The sequence below is a fragment of the Theropithecus gelada genome, chromosome 5 (genome assembly GCF_003255815.1).
Source record: "Theropithecus gelada isolate Dixy chromosome 5, Tgel_1.0, whole genome shotgun sequence".
Classification (NCBI taxonomy): Eukaryota; Metazoa; Chordata; class Mammalia; order Primates; family Cercopithecidae; genus Theropithecus; species Theropithecus gelada.
The window spans coordinates 102,762,641-102,779,338 of record NC_037672.1 but is presented as its reverse complement, the minus strand read 5'-3'; the positions used below and the strand labels follow the sequence as shown (position 1 = coordinate 102,779,338).

Genomic DNA, 16,698 nt, shown 5'->3' with positions numbered 1-16,698 from the left:
CAAAAAATTAGCCAGGGATGATGGCATGCACCTGTGGTCTCAGCTACGCTGGAAGCTGAGGTGGGAGGATCACCTGAGCCCAGGAAGTTGAGGCTGCAGTGAGCCTCAATCAAGCCACTGTACTGCAGCCTGGCCAACAGGAGTGAAACCCTGCCTTAAAAAAAAAAAAGGTCCTGGATGAAGATGTTCCACTAATGATACCATTTTAACTATATTGGCAATTGAATTCTAGCCTCAACTTAGTAACCTTCTATTACTTTATACTTTGCTTAGTACAATCTATAATTAGCAGTCCTTAAAACCCCTCAGTAATGTTAAGTTTAAAAAAACACAACTCTAACAAATAAGCAATACTTCCACTTACGGAACTGTTTGATTTAAATGTTAGCAACTGAATTTTATTTATTAAAAGCTACAGTAATTGAGCACTGAAATGGGAACAAAAACAAGCATAGCACAAATGCACCCCCTATTTACAGTCTTTTAAATCTTCTGTTTTGTCTCACATCGACTGTATTATTTACTATCATACATGAAAATAAAGTTATACTTTCCTTAAACTTTTTAGGAAACACCTTGCATTAGAGCAACTAAAATATATAAGCATGAACCACTCCAATAGAAAACAATTCCTAAATTATACATCTGGTGGGGGAAGTGATGCCTTTTTTTGAAGAAGAGGTAATTTTGTTTAATAGGTTAATTTATCCAGCTTTAAAAAAATGTACCAAATATATTTCTAAACTGAACTCTTGATTTAAAAGTATTTAAATGATTCAGACATATAATTAAAGGGAATTCTCAGTCTTCAAGGGGTTGAAGGATTCAACAACATGGATTTCAATTGTGGTATTATCAAAAAGATGTAATAATCTCAAGAATATAAACTTAAAACTTAAATATAGAACAAGACATAAGCGCTCCAGTGAAGGCAATCTTTTTTTCTCATTTTGAATAAAAGTATGACCTGGGGCCGGACGTGGTGGCTCATGCCTGCAATCCCATCACTTTGGGAGGCCGAGGTGGGCAGATCACGAGATCAAGAGATAGAGACCACCCTGGACAACATGGTGAAACCCGGTCTCTACTAAAAACACAAAAATTAGCTGGGAGTGGTGGTGCATGCCTGTAGTCCCAGCTACTCAGGAGGCTGAGGCAGGAGAATTGCTTGAACCCGGGAGGCGGAGGTTGCAGTGACGCAAGATTGCACCACTGTACTCCAGACAGGTGACAGCGTGAGACTCCATCTCCAAAAACAAACAAACCAACGAACAAAAAGACCTGGGAGTTAAAATTAAACATGCTCATAACAGACTCAGTTCATAGCAAAAATTCATAAATCGGATCTAATTAAACTAAAAGGATTCTTCACAGCAGAATAAATTATCAACAGAGAAAACAGACAACCTACAGAATGGGAGAAAAAAATTTGCAATTTATGCATCTGACAAAAGTCTAGTATCCAGCATCTATAAGGATCTTAAATTTACAGGAAAAAAACCCAAACATTCCCATGAAAAAGTGGGCAAAGGACATGAACAGGCACTTTACAAAAGAAGACATACATGCAGCCAACAAACATGTGAAATAAAGCTCAACATCACTGATCTTTAAAGAAATGCAAATCAAAACCACAATGACATACCATCTCACACCAGTCAGGATGGCTATTATTAAAAAGTGAAAAAATAGTAGATGTTAGTGAGGTTGTGGAGAAAAAGGAACACTTATATGCTGTTGGTGGGAATGTAAATTAGTTCAACCATTGTGGAAGACAGTGTAGTGATTCCTCAAAGACCTCGAGACAGAAATACTATTCAACCAGCAACCCCATTACTGGGTATATAGCAAAGGAAAAAAAATGGTTCTATTATAAAGACACATGTACACATATGTTCACTGCAGTACTATTCACAATAGCAAAGACATGGAATCAACCTAAATGCCTATCAATAATAGACTGGATAAAAAAAAAAAAAACTGTTTTATATACACCATGGAACACCATGCAGCCATATAAGAGAATGAGATCATGTTTTTGCAGGGACATGGATGGAGCGGGAGGCCATTATCCATAGCAAACTAACACAGGAACAGAAAACCAAATACTGCATGTTCTCACTTATAAGTGGGAGTTAAATGACGAGAACACATGGACACAGAGAGGAGAACAAGACACATTGAGGCCTATCGGAGGGTGGAGGGTGGGAGGAGGGAGAGGATCAGGAAAAATCACTAATGGGTACTAGGCTTAATACCTGGGTGATGAAATAACCTGTACAACAAACTCCCATGACCCAGGGTTGCCTATGCAACAAACCTGTACATGTACTCCTGAACTTAAGGGAAAAAAAGTTAAAAAGAAATAAGCAATAAGCCACTCGATGGTATGGAAAAAGATTTCCATAAATTTCCTTAGACTTAAAGGAGGAACTTGAAGTTACAAGATGTAAATTAATAAATTATAAGTTAAAATCTCCAACATTTATTTAGAAAATCACAGTCACAAAGTGAAGGATAGAAGAGACTCATTTATCAGCTCCCTGCCTGAAAAAAAGACAAAAACTTTTGCGGACTGTAACTTCAATGTGATTAAATCGCATGCTCTTACTATCAAAAAAGCAAGTGTGCTTTGGGACTGTATTAATAGATGTGCAGTATCCAGGCAATTAGAAGAGAGCTCTATAAGGATATGATAGTGTTTAAGATACCAAACACCAAACTTTAATATTTAAGGGACCAATAAGTTATAAATGAATCTAAAATTCTTTAATAAAGAGCAGAATACCTAGAGTGACAGATTCTTGCTCAACTTGCTCTCAAACTTCTCTTTCTACAGTAAAATATTTATGTTCATCAATACTATTGGAATTAGAACACTAAACATATCCATAAAGTCTCCAAATAGCTAAAACTCTCTGTGCAACTCTCAACGGCAACACATTTAATTTTGGTAGGATACTTTAGGGGGGGAAAAAAAGTAAATATCAAATGTTCTACAAGTGTTAATTATAATTAAGTACCTCTGAGGTTCAAGCTCTAACATAGTGTAACTGTCCAAATAAGATTATCATGTTTTGACACTTGAAGTTCCAACTACTCGACTCCCACACTGATGTACCAAATCAGTGAGTTCCCAATTATTACCACAAGCATCCAGTTAGGTGCTAGACTAGTCCTCTTAGGAATGCAGTAAAGAAGGTTCCTGCATGGTATGGAAAGGGAATGTTCATTTTTTCAGGCTAGAATGCATATTTTTTTCCAGATGATAATAATAGCAATTTTGTAAACATTTTTATTCTCATAAATTTAGAAAATATTCTCGTGCCCTTATTTTCTGGCTACTGCTTCCTTCTCCATAACTTCCTTCTGTCTCCTTTAACTGGTCTCAAACATTTGATGTTAGCATTTTAGAACATATTTTAGTTTCTGACTTAGGTTAATTAAGAGAAACATCTTCCATATCATTATTAAAAGCTCAGTTTTATATATTTTGATATTATTTTCCTTTTCATAGGACAATGGCACCTTCATTAAATCAAAAAGCATTTATTAATATATTTATTTTCTTTTTGAGACAGAGTTTCACTCTTGTTGCCCAAGCTGGAGTGCAATGACACAATCTTGGCTCACTACAACCTCTACCTACTGAGTTCAAGCGATTCTCCTGCCTCAGCCTTCCGAGTAGATGGGATTACAGGCATGCGCCACCACCCCCGGCTAATTTTGTATTTTTAGTAGAGACAGGGTTTCACCATATTGGTCAGGCTGGTCTCAAACTCCTGACCTTAGGTGATCCACCTACCTTGGCCTCCCAAATTGCTGGGATTACAGGCATGAGCCACCGCGCCTGGCCCAAAAAAACATTTATTAAATACTTACTATGTAGGAATTCAGAGATGCTTTTCCATCTTGCTACTCTAGGAAGACTTACTAATAGAATAAACATCATAGTAATTCTAATTTTTCAAATGTCTAAAATGTGACTCACTTTCAACAAGTAAAGCTTTTGGAAAAACAGAAAGGGACAATTAAAATATGAATTAGAAAACAATGAAAACTACTCTTCCTTGCCTTAAAGTCTGAAAGTGAGTAAAGGGAAAAACTTTTCAGAGGCCATCTGGTTTTACATTTCATTAATGAATATATGATTTCATTTTGTTCTAAATTAAATACACTTGAAATGCGTAAATATTCAATTCTAAATTTGATATGGGAAGTGTATTTACTTTCCTCTATAGCTATGGATATTAAGAATCACTTTTTACTCTTTGGGTCAGGGAACCTAAAGCTTAGAGGTCTTTCCTAAAATGCTCTCTCAAGATCTACCATATTAGTTTGTCCCTGCAAGCCTGCACCCATTCTCAGCCACATCACAATGCACCTGGACAGCAATCTCAACATATGGCCTCCTACAAGAGCCTACATTCTAAAGTCCACTGACCACTTTCTGCTTCCCTGACAGTGAAAAACAGAACACAACCAAAAACTGCTCGATAAGATAATCTATAATCAATTAAACCTCATAATTTTCAAAATATTTTCTGTATTCATGTATTTCTCACTAAGCTCTTGTGCATGTTTAGTCACCAAAAATTATCACCCAATAGACATCAAATATCATTCACAACAGCTCTCAAATTTCTCTTTCTACAATGAAACATTTATGTTCATCAATACTATTAGAATTAGAACACTAAACATATCCCTAAAGTCTCCAAATAGCTAAAACCTCACAAATCTCAACTGCAACACATTTAATTTTGATAGGATACTTCAGGGAAAAAAACATAGGTATCAAATGTTCCACAAGTGTTACTTACAATTAAGTATCTCTGAGGTTCAAGTTCTGATATAATGTAACTTTGCAAATGAGATTATCATGTTTTGACACTTGAAGTTCCAACTACTCAACTCCCACACCTCTTCCCTCCACTTAATGGGCAAGTGCTGTATCTATTTTAACAAGTAGGAAGAAGCTGCCAGTAGGAGGAGAGGGAAAATAAAACATATGAAAAAGATCACAAAGTCAACCTGTTCTTTTAAATTGTATGATTGAATGCCTACTATGTAACCAGATACTGTGTAAAATATTAGGAATAAGAAGACAAGATGCAGCCTTTGTCCTAGGAATTTCAGAATCTAAAGAGGAGACAAGCACAAACAAATGATTACAGTACGTAGGATGTCTGAGGAACAACAGTGCCACAACAAATAATGAAGCTTCCCTTACGAGAAATCTGAGCTGTGTCATTAAGAGAAAAGGGCAGTTCATGAGAAGAGGAACAGTGGTACAAAGGCTCAGATGTGTAAAATATGATGTCATAGTAAAGATTTACAAATCTGGAGGAACACTATAATAAGGAGGAATTTGAAGACGAGAATTTGACCAGGAGCCAGATCAGGAATATCAAGCATAGAGTTTGATCTACTTTCTGTAGGCTGATGGTTTTCTGTACTGAGTTCCTCAGATTCCTGGGTTCACAGAGCTATTCAGGGCCACTCTGAAGAGGGGTAAGTAGGTGTCCCCAAGAATTCTACATCACATCTATCTTTGCATTAAACAGATAAACTCCATTTTAATTGCAAACTTCAAGTGGCGAGGTGGGGAGGGGGAAGCTTCCACTCCTTTAATAAAGTTTGAAATAGGTATCCATAAAAGAAGGGATATTAAGAAGGGGTGTAGATGGTCAGATTTGCACTTAAGAATGAACATACAGGTACTTTAAACTGATCATCAGAAAAAAAAAAAAAAGAACAGAGGCAGAGGGAACAATCAGGAAATAATTTTTGGAAGTGGTGAGATGACTCTGAAGAGTGAAAAGAATGGGCATGTCTAAACTGGGTTTTTGGGTAAAAGTGGAAAAAAAATGGTAGAAGTTCTTGGTCTACAAGCTGAATGCTCTCAATGCAACAGGAAGCAAGCTGGTGAGCAGCAGTTAAGGAAGGGTATTGTGTGTGAGTGTGCACAAGTATGTGCACGTGTGCAAGTGGGAGTAGGAGTCAAGATCTTGAGAAGATGGTCCAAGTATTTTAAGAAAAGTTCCCATGACTCCAACCAAGATTCAAGGACTATACATGTCCTTGGTTGAGATTTACAAAATTGCTACACACATAGACAACATTACAGTCAGCCCCGCATGGGTATTCATGGATTCCAGCATCTATGGATTCAGTCAATCACAGATCAAAATACTCAGAAAACAAAATGGATTGTTGTGTTTGTACTGAACATGTACAGATTAATTTTCTTGTCAGTATTTCCTAAACAATACGGTATAATAAGTACTTACATAGCATTCACATTGTAGTAATATAAATAATCAAGAGATGATTCAAAGTATATGGGAAGGTATATGTAAATTACGTGCAAACACTGCACTATTTTATATAAGAGACTTGAGGATCCACAGATTTTGATATCCATGGGGGGTCCTGGAACCAATCTCCCATAGATACTGAAGGACAACTGTAATTATATGATCATAGATTCTTCTAGAGCATCATTACTTGTTTTTCTAGTCTCTTCAATATTAAATGAGCTAAGAAAATCCATACTATTTTCACATTTTGAGAAAAATGTCTGGTCAGATTAGCATCTGTAAAGATGAATAAATGTTTTTAGTGCCTGTATTTACATTACAATTTTCTTTCAGAATACAAGCTGTTTTCACCAAGACTCTTCCATTTCTGCTTAAAAGATCCTGAGATCAATAGAGGCACCTGATATTTCACCTTTTGATGAGGAAACTGAAACACAAGAATAGTGAAAATGACTTTCATAAGGTGCAATCTATTTTAGCATGCTTTACGTGTTCTAAAATCAAAAGACACATCATATGTGGATATGCATCAAATGCAAAAAATGCTATACAGCTATTTGTGAATTTAGGGATTGCCAAGGTTGTCAGATAAATGCCACAAGAATGTCAACAGTCTTGTTTAATTCAGTCTCCTGGGACACAGAGACTACTGATATGACTCTGGGCTTAAAATATATGCAAGACACCATATATAAGAGTGATTTTGCTTCCCATAGTTGAGTTATGACTTGCATCATACCATGTGGCATGTGTAATGGAGAGAGTAAAGAAGTGTATAAAGAATTGTAAAGCTACTGTAAATATATGTCTGCTCACTTGCTAGATAATTATATTTTATTAGAATAAAAAACAACTGATGAGTAGTAGAAAAATTGAAGAGTACGGTTTGAAGAGCACTGTATTAGATGATCTTTAAGGCCTATTTTTTCTTTTACAATCCCGTGACTCAAAGAATAAACTGCTCAGGCTTGTTAGAACAATGACTATGGAGTTTAGTTCATAAGAATGACCTGTAAGGAAGTAACAATGAAGTCTTAAAGTCTAAGTATTGACCTAAATTTGAAGAGAAATCAGGAGCCAGATCAGGAAAATCAAGCAAAGAGTGTGATTTATTTCCCGTAGGGTGATGGTTTTTTGGGCCAATAAGAAAAACCATTTTTCTTCTGAAAGATAAACAGAAAAATAGTACATTAGAAATGCTATTCCTCCTTAAACTACTGAAGAGATAAAAAGATAACATTATAAATCAGGAAACTTCAACAATGACTACAGGTGGGAGAAAGTGATTAATTAAATCAAGAAGACTCAAGCTTCTATACAAGTTAGATCTGTTTCATGAGAAAGGATAAAATGTGTCTATGTTAATTAGAAAAACGGCTACAAGAGAGCTCGCTAACAGGCAAGTCAAGCCTTCTAATCCTATTCTCCACAAGCAAGCTGGCAAAATACAAATCATGAATACTTTTTATAGACAGCAGGAGGAGAGTCTCAATATGAAGACCTGGGCTACACTAAGTTATGTAATAGCTAGAGGCATGGCTATAAAGTCATGTAACATCTCTGGGTATCCTTTTTCTTTCCACAAAATGAACTAATTGGATTAGCTGATGTCTAATGGTTCCCAATCAATAATGTTTTGATTCTCTGTCTCTCCAACTTGTTATAAAAATATAAAATTTGGATAGCAAACAATTTTTGTACTATGTTAGTATTACATGGATTTAATGCATAGTAAAAACAGCTCTTAGAAACTTAATTCAGCCTATATGACAAATATCAAATGAACTTTAGTTGCCTTAAGAATATCTGCATCTGATTGTCTTAACTGACTCACGCTGAATTCAAACTCATATGTCCCAACTTCCCTATTTCTTTTAATACCACCACGTAATCAATCATTTTGAAAATTTTAAAGAAATCTTTGACTCCTCTTTTTCATCTCTTATGTGCAGTCAGCAAATAAATCCTCATGATTTTTCCTTAAAATATATAAAATCTATCTTCCCTTCTCTCTTATCAAAATCCATTTTCAATTTATCTCCTAAATTACTGCAACTACTGCCTCCATTTCCTTATTTGTTTAAATTTGTAAAAATAATGATATTGCTAAATACAAGAATTCACCTTTGTACTCATCTGCTCTAACTGTTCCTCAATATTTTCAGGATAGCATGCAATAATCTTTAGCTTGACTTTAGGATTTTACAAAATTTGGCCTTACCCTGCTCTTCCATCTTCTCTCTATTTGCCCACAGGAACTCTATACAATGTCACTTTTTTCCTGCTTCCCACTTGCCCTGTGCCTGGCCCATTCCTGCCCAAAAAGCCAACATTCTCAGTTCACTCCATTTCATGCTGTTTCCCCTCCACTTCTCTCCACTGGGATGTCATTCTTTGTTATCAATCCCAATTCTTCCTATCCTTCAGGATGCAGGCCATGCCCGGTCACCTTCCTTTGTGAAGCCTCCTCTCTTATAGTCCAGATGGACCTTGCTATTCAACTTCCAAAGTTCTTGTCCATATCACTTACTTAAGTGTATTTACTTACTGATGTATAAAATGCTGTGATTCTTTTTAAATCACTCTGCATGAAACCTTTTACTACTCCAGGTCTTTCTGGCTCTTCTCCACTACCTGCAATTCCTTCAGATAACTTGATGGTTTCTATACCTTTATCAGATTTTTATTTAAGATATAATCTTCCCTTGAAGCTGCCTTACTTGACTACTATATCTTCAATTACTACCTAACCCTGCACTCAATTTCCTTTTTCTCTTTTATATTTTTATACTTAGCACTTCCTGGTATTTAGTATATTACACATTTTATTCTGTATGTGTCTGTCTCTTACTCTAATAGATTCTAAGCTCAACAAGGGAAGAGATTTTTGTCTCTTTTGCTCATTAATGCCACTCTAGTTCCTAGAAGAGTGCCTGGTATTTGGCAGGTGCTCAAGAAATATTTTTGAATGAATTCATATTTTAAAAACTAAAAGCAACATTAATAAAAGTGGTTGATAACAAAACAAATACTAATATACAATTAAGAACTTACTATATGTTGGGCAATGTACAGGTAATGCATAAAATAATCCTGTTATTATCTATTATTACCTACTTTCTTCTTTGCCATATAAAGCAGGGCTTACAAAGGTTAAATAATTTTCCCAAGAACACATTCTTAATAAATGTACGAAAAATAAACTCTAGGCTTATTTGCTATTGAAAATATGTCAAAGGCTGAGCTTATCCAACTGTAAAAAACTAAATGCAAAACAAGATTTTTGAGGAGATATGAGGGAAGAACTCCTCAGACAGCTACCTGTAAAACTTTTTCCCCCAGTGGCTAATACTTTAATTTGTTGTCCTCTTTTTTGTGTAAGTTATCTTATAATGTTCCATAAACTTCTGCACTTTATTCCTTACCCAGGCTTAACGTTCAAGAAGAGAAAATCTTCTGACTAATGTTATGACTTCATTAAGGAGTAAAAATTCCATCTTAAAAATGAGTTCTCAGTTCTCATGTAAAAGACAAGAGCAGAATGAGTAGTCACAGTTCTCACAGAGTGAGGTAAAGCAATCATCAAGGGAGGAGGGGGAAAGTAAAGAATGCTTTATTCATAATTACCTAACATTTTCCAGCATGAGAGGGGAAAGAGGAAGTCTATTTTCAGTGACAATGATTACTCTAAAAATATTAACATGCAAGGGGAAAATTTTCATTCTGAGAGTTACTACTATACTGAGTTCTCTTTCCCTCACAGAGTGACTTAAAATTCCCAGGGTAGAGAGGTAATCTAGACAGATGCGCTTGCCCTGTGTCTTGAAAATGGCAACATCCAGGAATCATGGGAGTTTAACTGAGGACACCCTGGAAAGAATTTCTCAGCACCAGGACAGTCTCTAAGAAATATCAAGTGGCAGAGTGGATACTTATATCCTCAGGTGTCTGCAGTAAGGTAGAGATTAGAGCTATAAAGGCTTATTAGAATATTTGTTATGCTGAATGCATAAATAAGATGTAGTGAAACTGAAGCTCAATTACCTACTAAAAGGGTTATAGACCAAAAAAAAAAAAAAAAAAAAAAGCCTAATTCTTCCTTTTTTCTACCTAATCCAGATTCTTTCCTGCAATGTCTCTATAATTTTAACTGGCTTATGTAGCACAGGCAAAATTATATATTGTACAATTCAGTCTCATCTTCATTTTAAACATTTTAGACAAAAATATATTAGTTCCCTACTTCTACACATGCATATATGAGAAAATGGTCTGGCAACCCTTAGGTTGGGACACTCAGCAGGTCATGGCATTCAGAGCTAATTGATTTTTATTAAGATAATTATAAGAACATGATTTTAAAAAGTATTTTGTGTCTCCCTCTTTCTTTTGTATTTTCAGAAAATCATATGAACTGGACCTGGGGACATGCACCTGTAATCCCAGCTCCTTAAGAGGCTAAGGCAGGATGACGGCTTGAACCCAGGAGTTTGAGAGCTGCCTGAGCAACATAGCCAGACTCTGTCTCTATCTATTAAAAACAAACCATATGTAAAATCACATAGTTGTTCCTGAGATCTGCCATTCCATAATTTAGTTCTCTGCTAGTTCTATGGCACCCAATTGTCACATGACTGACTAGCCAGATGCAGGAGGTACTCACTTGTCAGGTCAGCAAGTAACCACAAATACTATTTATTTGGTCCTTAACAAGATTGAGACAAAGTGGTTACAAGTGAATCAAAATGGAGGAGATAAATACTGTAACAACTGGTTATAGATATCACATTTTCTCATGTTTATAGTTCTATTTGAATAATCCTTACCTCTTTTTAAAAACTCCATAGACATTGAGAATTGATAAAAATCTATCTCCAGAAAAATACAGCTATACATAAGTCAGCACATCACTTTAGCAAATTCACAAATCTTAACAATCTAATCCATGTGTCATAAGCATAGACAACAAAGAAAATATTTGAGAGGGTGTAGGATGACTTGGAGTTGAAGTTTGGGAGAGAGATTAACCATTAAATTAGGAATAAATTTATACTTGACAAACAAGCGTCAACTGTCTCCACTGTCTTACCAGCAGCTCAGTCCCTTACTGCTCTTCCTGGATCATGTCCTGTTGGCTGCTGCTGAGCCCATCTCCTGCATCCAAGCGTCGTAACTCAACAGGAGCAAAGGCAAGTAAACAATCTTGAGAGGGTGTGCTGCTGAATGTTTGCCAGCCTAGAGAAGACAGAGTTTGAACATTTTTAAGTTAGCAAAAAGGAACAGGGTATATACACCTGATATAAAGAGTTTTAAAGGTTTTAGATACCTATAATTGGATATTTCCATTACACAGTGGCTGTTAAAAAACTTAGAGGATCTTTCTCAAAGCAATGACACTCTTAAATGTACCATAATAAAATTCTAATATTTGTAGAGCATTTGAAATGCCCAAAGCATCTTTAGTCTTCACATCTTCACCGCAATAATCAATGAAGCTTAAGGCCAGTGGCTTATGTTACTTCATCTGTTGAATACAGTGGTTCACAGTGTGGCTTACAAGAGTATCACCTAGGTACGAAGCTGAGGATTTTGCTGAGATTCTGACTTGAGCTAAGAGGAAACTTTTTTCTCCAGGTGACTTTAAGATGAAGTCAGGATTGAGAATCATTAAGTCCCTGTACTTCATAAGATGTGGCACTAACTAAACTCATAAATAGCAAGTATTCATTCAGTATATGCCATGTCAAGGTAATATGCTAAGTGCAATGGAAAAGGTAAAACATTATAACATGTGGTCTCTGTGCTCAAGGGTTTTAATTTAGCTGGAGAGACTGGACATATACTTTAAAAGGACCACCCAATAAGATACCTCCTTTAAAAACATAACCCAAGTAAGACTTAATTGGCAAAGATGTAGTAAAAATATTGGGTGCTACAAATAAGTGGAAATGACTATGCACTGAAACAAGGGAGTAGGTTAAAAACATAAGAGAAGTTCACTGAGTTCCAAGGGCAGTGAGAAAAGAGGAACAGGGAGAAAGCATTGTTTTGAGGCAAAGATACAGCTGCAGCAAACTGGAGGAGATTAAAAAGCTCTCTCTGACTGCAGAGTGTCTACAAAGACGCATAAGAAGAATTTGGAAAGACCGATTTGAAACAGAATCTAAAGAGTTTTGATAAAATGGCTAAAGGAGTTGGTCCATTTTCCTGAATATATGGAAACAGTATTGGAATATCCTGAAATAGTATCTGGAATAGTATTGGAAGCTGTTGAAGCTCAGGTTCCAGCGGTTCTTGGTAAATGCTAGACACTATTCTAGATGCACTATATGTGTTACCTCATTTACCACTCAAAAAATTCTGGTGAGATCATTATCATCATTATCATCATCATCATCATTATTACTCCCATTTTACAGAGTAAGAAGGGAGGTCTCTTAATTTTTTCTCAAAGTCACATGCCTAGAAATAGTAAGCTGAGACTGGGACATGTTGTTTTTTTAGAACCATGGCATCATAAAAGTCATATGTTAAGATTTAAGGGGTGTTTTGAGATATAATTCACATACCATAAAATACATCCTTGTAAAGAATATGAGTCAGTGGGTTTTACTATATTAAAAAAATTATGCTGCTGTCACGTATCATTACTATCAAATTCTACAATATTTTCATCACTCTGTCACCTTCCCCCCAAAAAACCCAGTACCCATTAGGAGCCAGTTTTCATTCATTCCTCCCCTGGGCCTTGGTGACCAGTAATCAACTTTCAGTCTCTATGGGTTTTCCTATTTTGAACGACTTTATATATATGAAATTATACAAAATTTGGCCTTTTATGTCTGGTTTCCTTCACTTAATGTTTTTAAGGTGCATCTGTGTTGTAGCATGGGTCTGTACTTTATTCCTTTTTATGACTAATATTCTATTGTATTGATATACCATATTTCCTTTAGCTATCAATGATGGACTTTTGGGTTACTTCTACTTTTAGCCTCATAGATAATGCTTCTTTGGATATTCACTTCAAACTTTTAAATTGTGATAAAATATATGTAACATAAAGTTTGCCATTCAAACCATATTTAAGTATACTATTCTGTGGCATTAAGTACATTCACATTGCTGTGCAACCATCACTGCCACCCATCTCCAGAACTTCTTCATCTTCCTAAACAGAAATTCTATGCTCATTAAACAATAAATTCCTATTTGCTCCTCCTCCTAGGCCCTGGCAATCATTATTCTACTGTATGCCTCTATGAATTTGACAATTCTAAGTACCTCATGCAAGTGGAATCATATAATATTTTTCCTTGTGTGATTGGCTTATTCTGCTTAGCATAAAGTATACAAGATCCATCCATTTTCTCGCATGTGTGAGAATTTTCTCCCTCTTTAATAGTCCATTGTATGTCTATACCACATTCTGTTTATCCATTAATCCATCTGTAAGCATTTGGGTTGCTTCTACCTTTAGGTTATCGTGAATAATGCTGCAACAAACATGGATATATAATGTTTATAAGTTGTTGTGTGGGCATATGTTTTCAATTCTCTTGAGAGTGGTATCCCTAAGAGTGAAACTACTGGGTCTTATGGTAATTCCATGCTTAATCTTTTGATGAACGGCCAAGCTGTTTTGCAAAGTGGCTGCACCTTTTTACATTCTACTAGCAATGTGTCAGGGTTCCAATTTTTCCACATCCTCACTAACATCTGTTATTATATGTTTTAAAAATTATATCCATCCCAGTGAGTGTGAAGTGGTAGAAGATTTAGGTGTTATAAATAATCATATGCAAGATATTGGCTTATTGCAGTACTCAAGTATAAGTGATAGTTGGAATAAGAGGGTGGCAGAATAAATAAAATAAAATGATCAAACAGAAATATTACTGATAAAGAAATGAATGACATTTAGTAACATTTTTAATGTAGGGAGAAAAAAGAATGATTCAATTATAGTGATAAAGCTTTTGAGGTTGGTTGTCTGGAAGAATGATGGTATTAATCAGATAAATAGATAATTCTAGAAAGGAATCTGAAATGACAAAATAAATTCTTGACATGATGCATTTGAAAAACCTTAGTATTCCAAAGAAATATTCATCAGGCAGGTGAAGTACAGGAGGTCAGGGTTGGAGTCAATAGGTATTTTCTTTTTCTTTTGAAAGAAATGATCAAAGAAACATTATTAAGATTAGAAGAGGGTTATTGCCTGTATATGATTAGACTCTTAAATCTGAGTTCAGCAACTGATAAACCAAACACTGAGGAAGGCAGAGGAGTTTTTACCTTCTGTTTTCTGTTTAAAATAGTAAAACAAAACTTCAAAAGTAAAAAATATATCTTTATTCAGCTTTATAGTACTTGTTTTTATCAGAATTTGAGTTGGTATCACATTTTTAACTATACTAAGGTGGTGCTTGTGGTTCTGGGAATGATGTGAGCAGTTCTAGGGGGATTTCCTTCTCTGAGCTGGCACAAGATTGGGAGTCCTAGAGGACATGAGTGTCACTATCAGCAGTTATCTGGCTGGCTGGGAATCAAGCTGGCAAACTATCAAGGAGAAACCATGAATTCTAGTTTTATTTGCCCAAAACAGTCCCCTTTAGTAAAAAGAGGTGATCCCCAACAAATAGAATAGTCTCTTGCTAGAATATAGTTCCTCAGTAGCCAATAATTCTGGCTTTGTTCAGCTTTGAAAAGTCTCCAATATGATAATATTCAGGAATAAATACAGTGATGACTCACAGGCTTATACACATGTTTTGAAAGAGAAGCTTAATGAGGCTATTTTGGATCATGAAGCTGAGCAGTGGTGGCTCATGCCTGCAATCCCAGCACTTTGGGAGGCCAAGGTGGGTGGATCACTTGAGGTCAGGAGTTCGAGACATGCATAGCCAACATGATGAAACCCCGTCTCTTCTAAAAATATAAAAATTAACCAGGCATGGTGGTGCAAGCCTGTAGTCCCAGCTACTTGGGAGGCTGAGGCAGGAGAATCACTTGAACCCAGGAGGCAGAGGTTGCAGTGAGCTGAGAGCTGAGATCGTACCACTGCACTCCAGTCTGGGTGACAGAGTGAGACTCCACTTCACAAAAAAAAAAAAAAAAAAAAATTCTCAAAGAAAATGCAAAATACACTCAGCTTATACATTGAGTTTTCCTTCCGCCATGATATATTGAAAGTTATAAAAAAAGCACTTGGAAGATAAAACAGAACAAACATATGAAGGGTAACTGCTGAAGACAGAGGTTAAGAAAAGGGCCATGAAGAGGGTTAAAAAAAAAAAAAACTAAGCCAATGAGCACATTTAAATGTTCTCATTTCCACACACATATCTACTGTTTTGTTTTTTTAGTTTGTTTTCCTGAGACAGGGTCTTGCTCTGTCACCCAGGCTCAAGTGCAGTGGCACAATCATGGCTCACTGCAGCCTTGACCTCCCAGATTGAAGCTATCCTTCCATCTCAGTCTCCCAAGTGGCTAGGACTACAGGCATGTACCACCACACCCAGCACATTTTTTGTGTACTTTTTGTAGAGATGAGGTCTCACTATGTTGCCCAGGCAGGTCTCGAACTCCTGAGCTCAAGTGATCCACCTGCGTTGGCCTTCCAAAGTGCTGGGATTACAGGCGTGAGCAACCATGCCCAGGCATAGCTACATTTTTAATTGAATAAAATATACTTCACCATCAAAGTTGTAATCATTTTGAGCATAATATCATTCTTAAATATATTTTCCTTTGTTCCCTAAATTGAAGCCTATTCTATTTTATCTTTATAAACTATTCACTGTTTTATTTTTATTTATTTATTATTTATTTATTTATTTATTTTTTGAGACAGAGTCTCGCTCTGTCCCCCTGGCTGGAGTGCAGTGGTATGATCTTGGCTCTTTGCAAGCTCCGCCTCCCTGTTCATGCCATTCTCCTGCCTCGGCCTCCTGAGTAGCTGGGACTACAGGTGCCCGCCACCACGCCCAACTAAGTTTTGTACTTTTAGTAGAGATGGGATTTCACCGTGTTAGCCAAGATGGTCTCGATCTCCTGACCTCATGATCCGCCCGCCTCGGCCTCCCAAAGTGTTGGGATTACAGGCGTGAGCCACCGCGCCCAGCCTCACTGTGTTTTAGAAAGGTATTATATACTTTATCTGCAATATTTTCCAAATAGATTTAGAAAAAACAAGACAATAGCTAAAATTTATTGAATGCATTCTAAGTCATTTAATTTTCAAAATACTATCAATTGTTTACCTTAGCACACCTTTGCAGGTGGCAGGGCCTCCAGAGCCTGTGCTCTTATTCAACACGCTTCATGCCCTCCACAAGCTTGTAGGAGATTCAATGAAACATTTCATTCTGGT

At 36.3% G+C, this 16,698-nt stretch overlaps 1 protein-coding gene across 2 annotated transcripts in view; it reads right to left on the bottom strand.

The window, feature by feature from the left end:
* The window catches only part of TET2 (tet methylcytosine dioxygenase 2), a 132,260-nt gene that overhangs the window by 76,539 nt on the left and 39,023 nt on the right, over positions 1–16,698 (bottom strand). Inside the window, exon 2 of one of the 2 annotated variants that reach the window (XM_025386546.1) lies at positions 11,432–11,558. In XM_025386546.1, coding sequence (XP_025242331.1) covers positions 11,432–11,448 — 17 coding nt within the window. In that variant the 5' untranslated portion in view covers positions 11,449–11,558. Of the gene's footprint in view, positions 1–11,412; positions 11,559–16,698 lie in introns of both variants that reach the window. The other variant, XM_025386547.1, reaches the window with a different exon arrangement.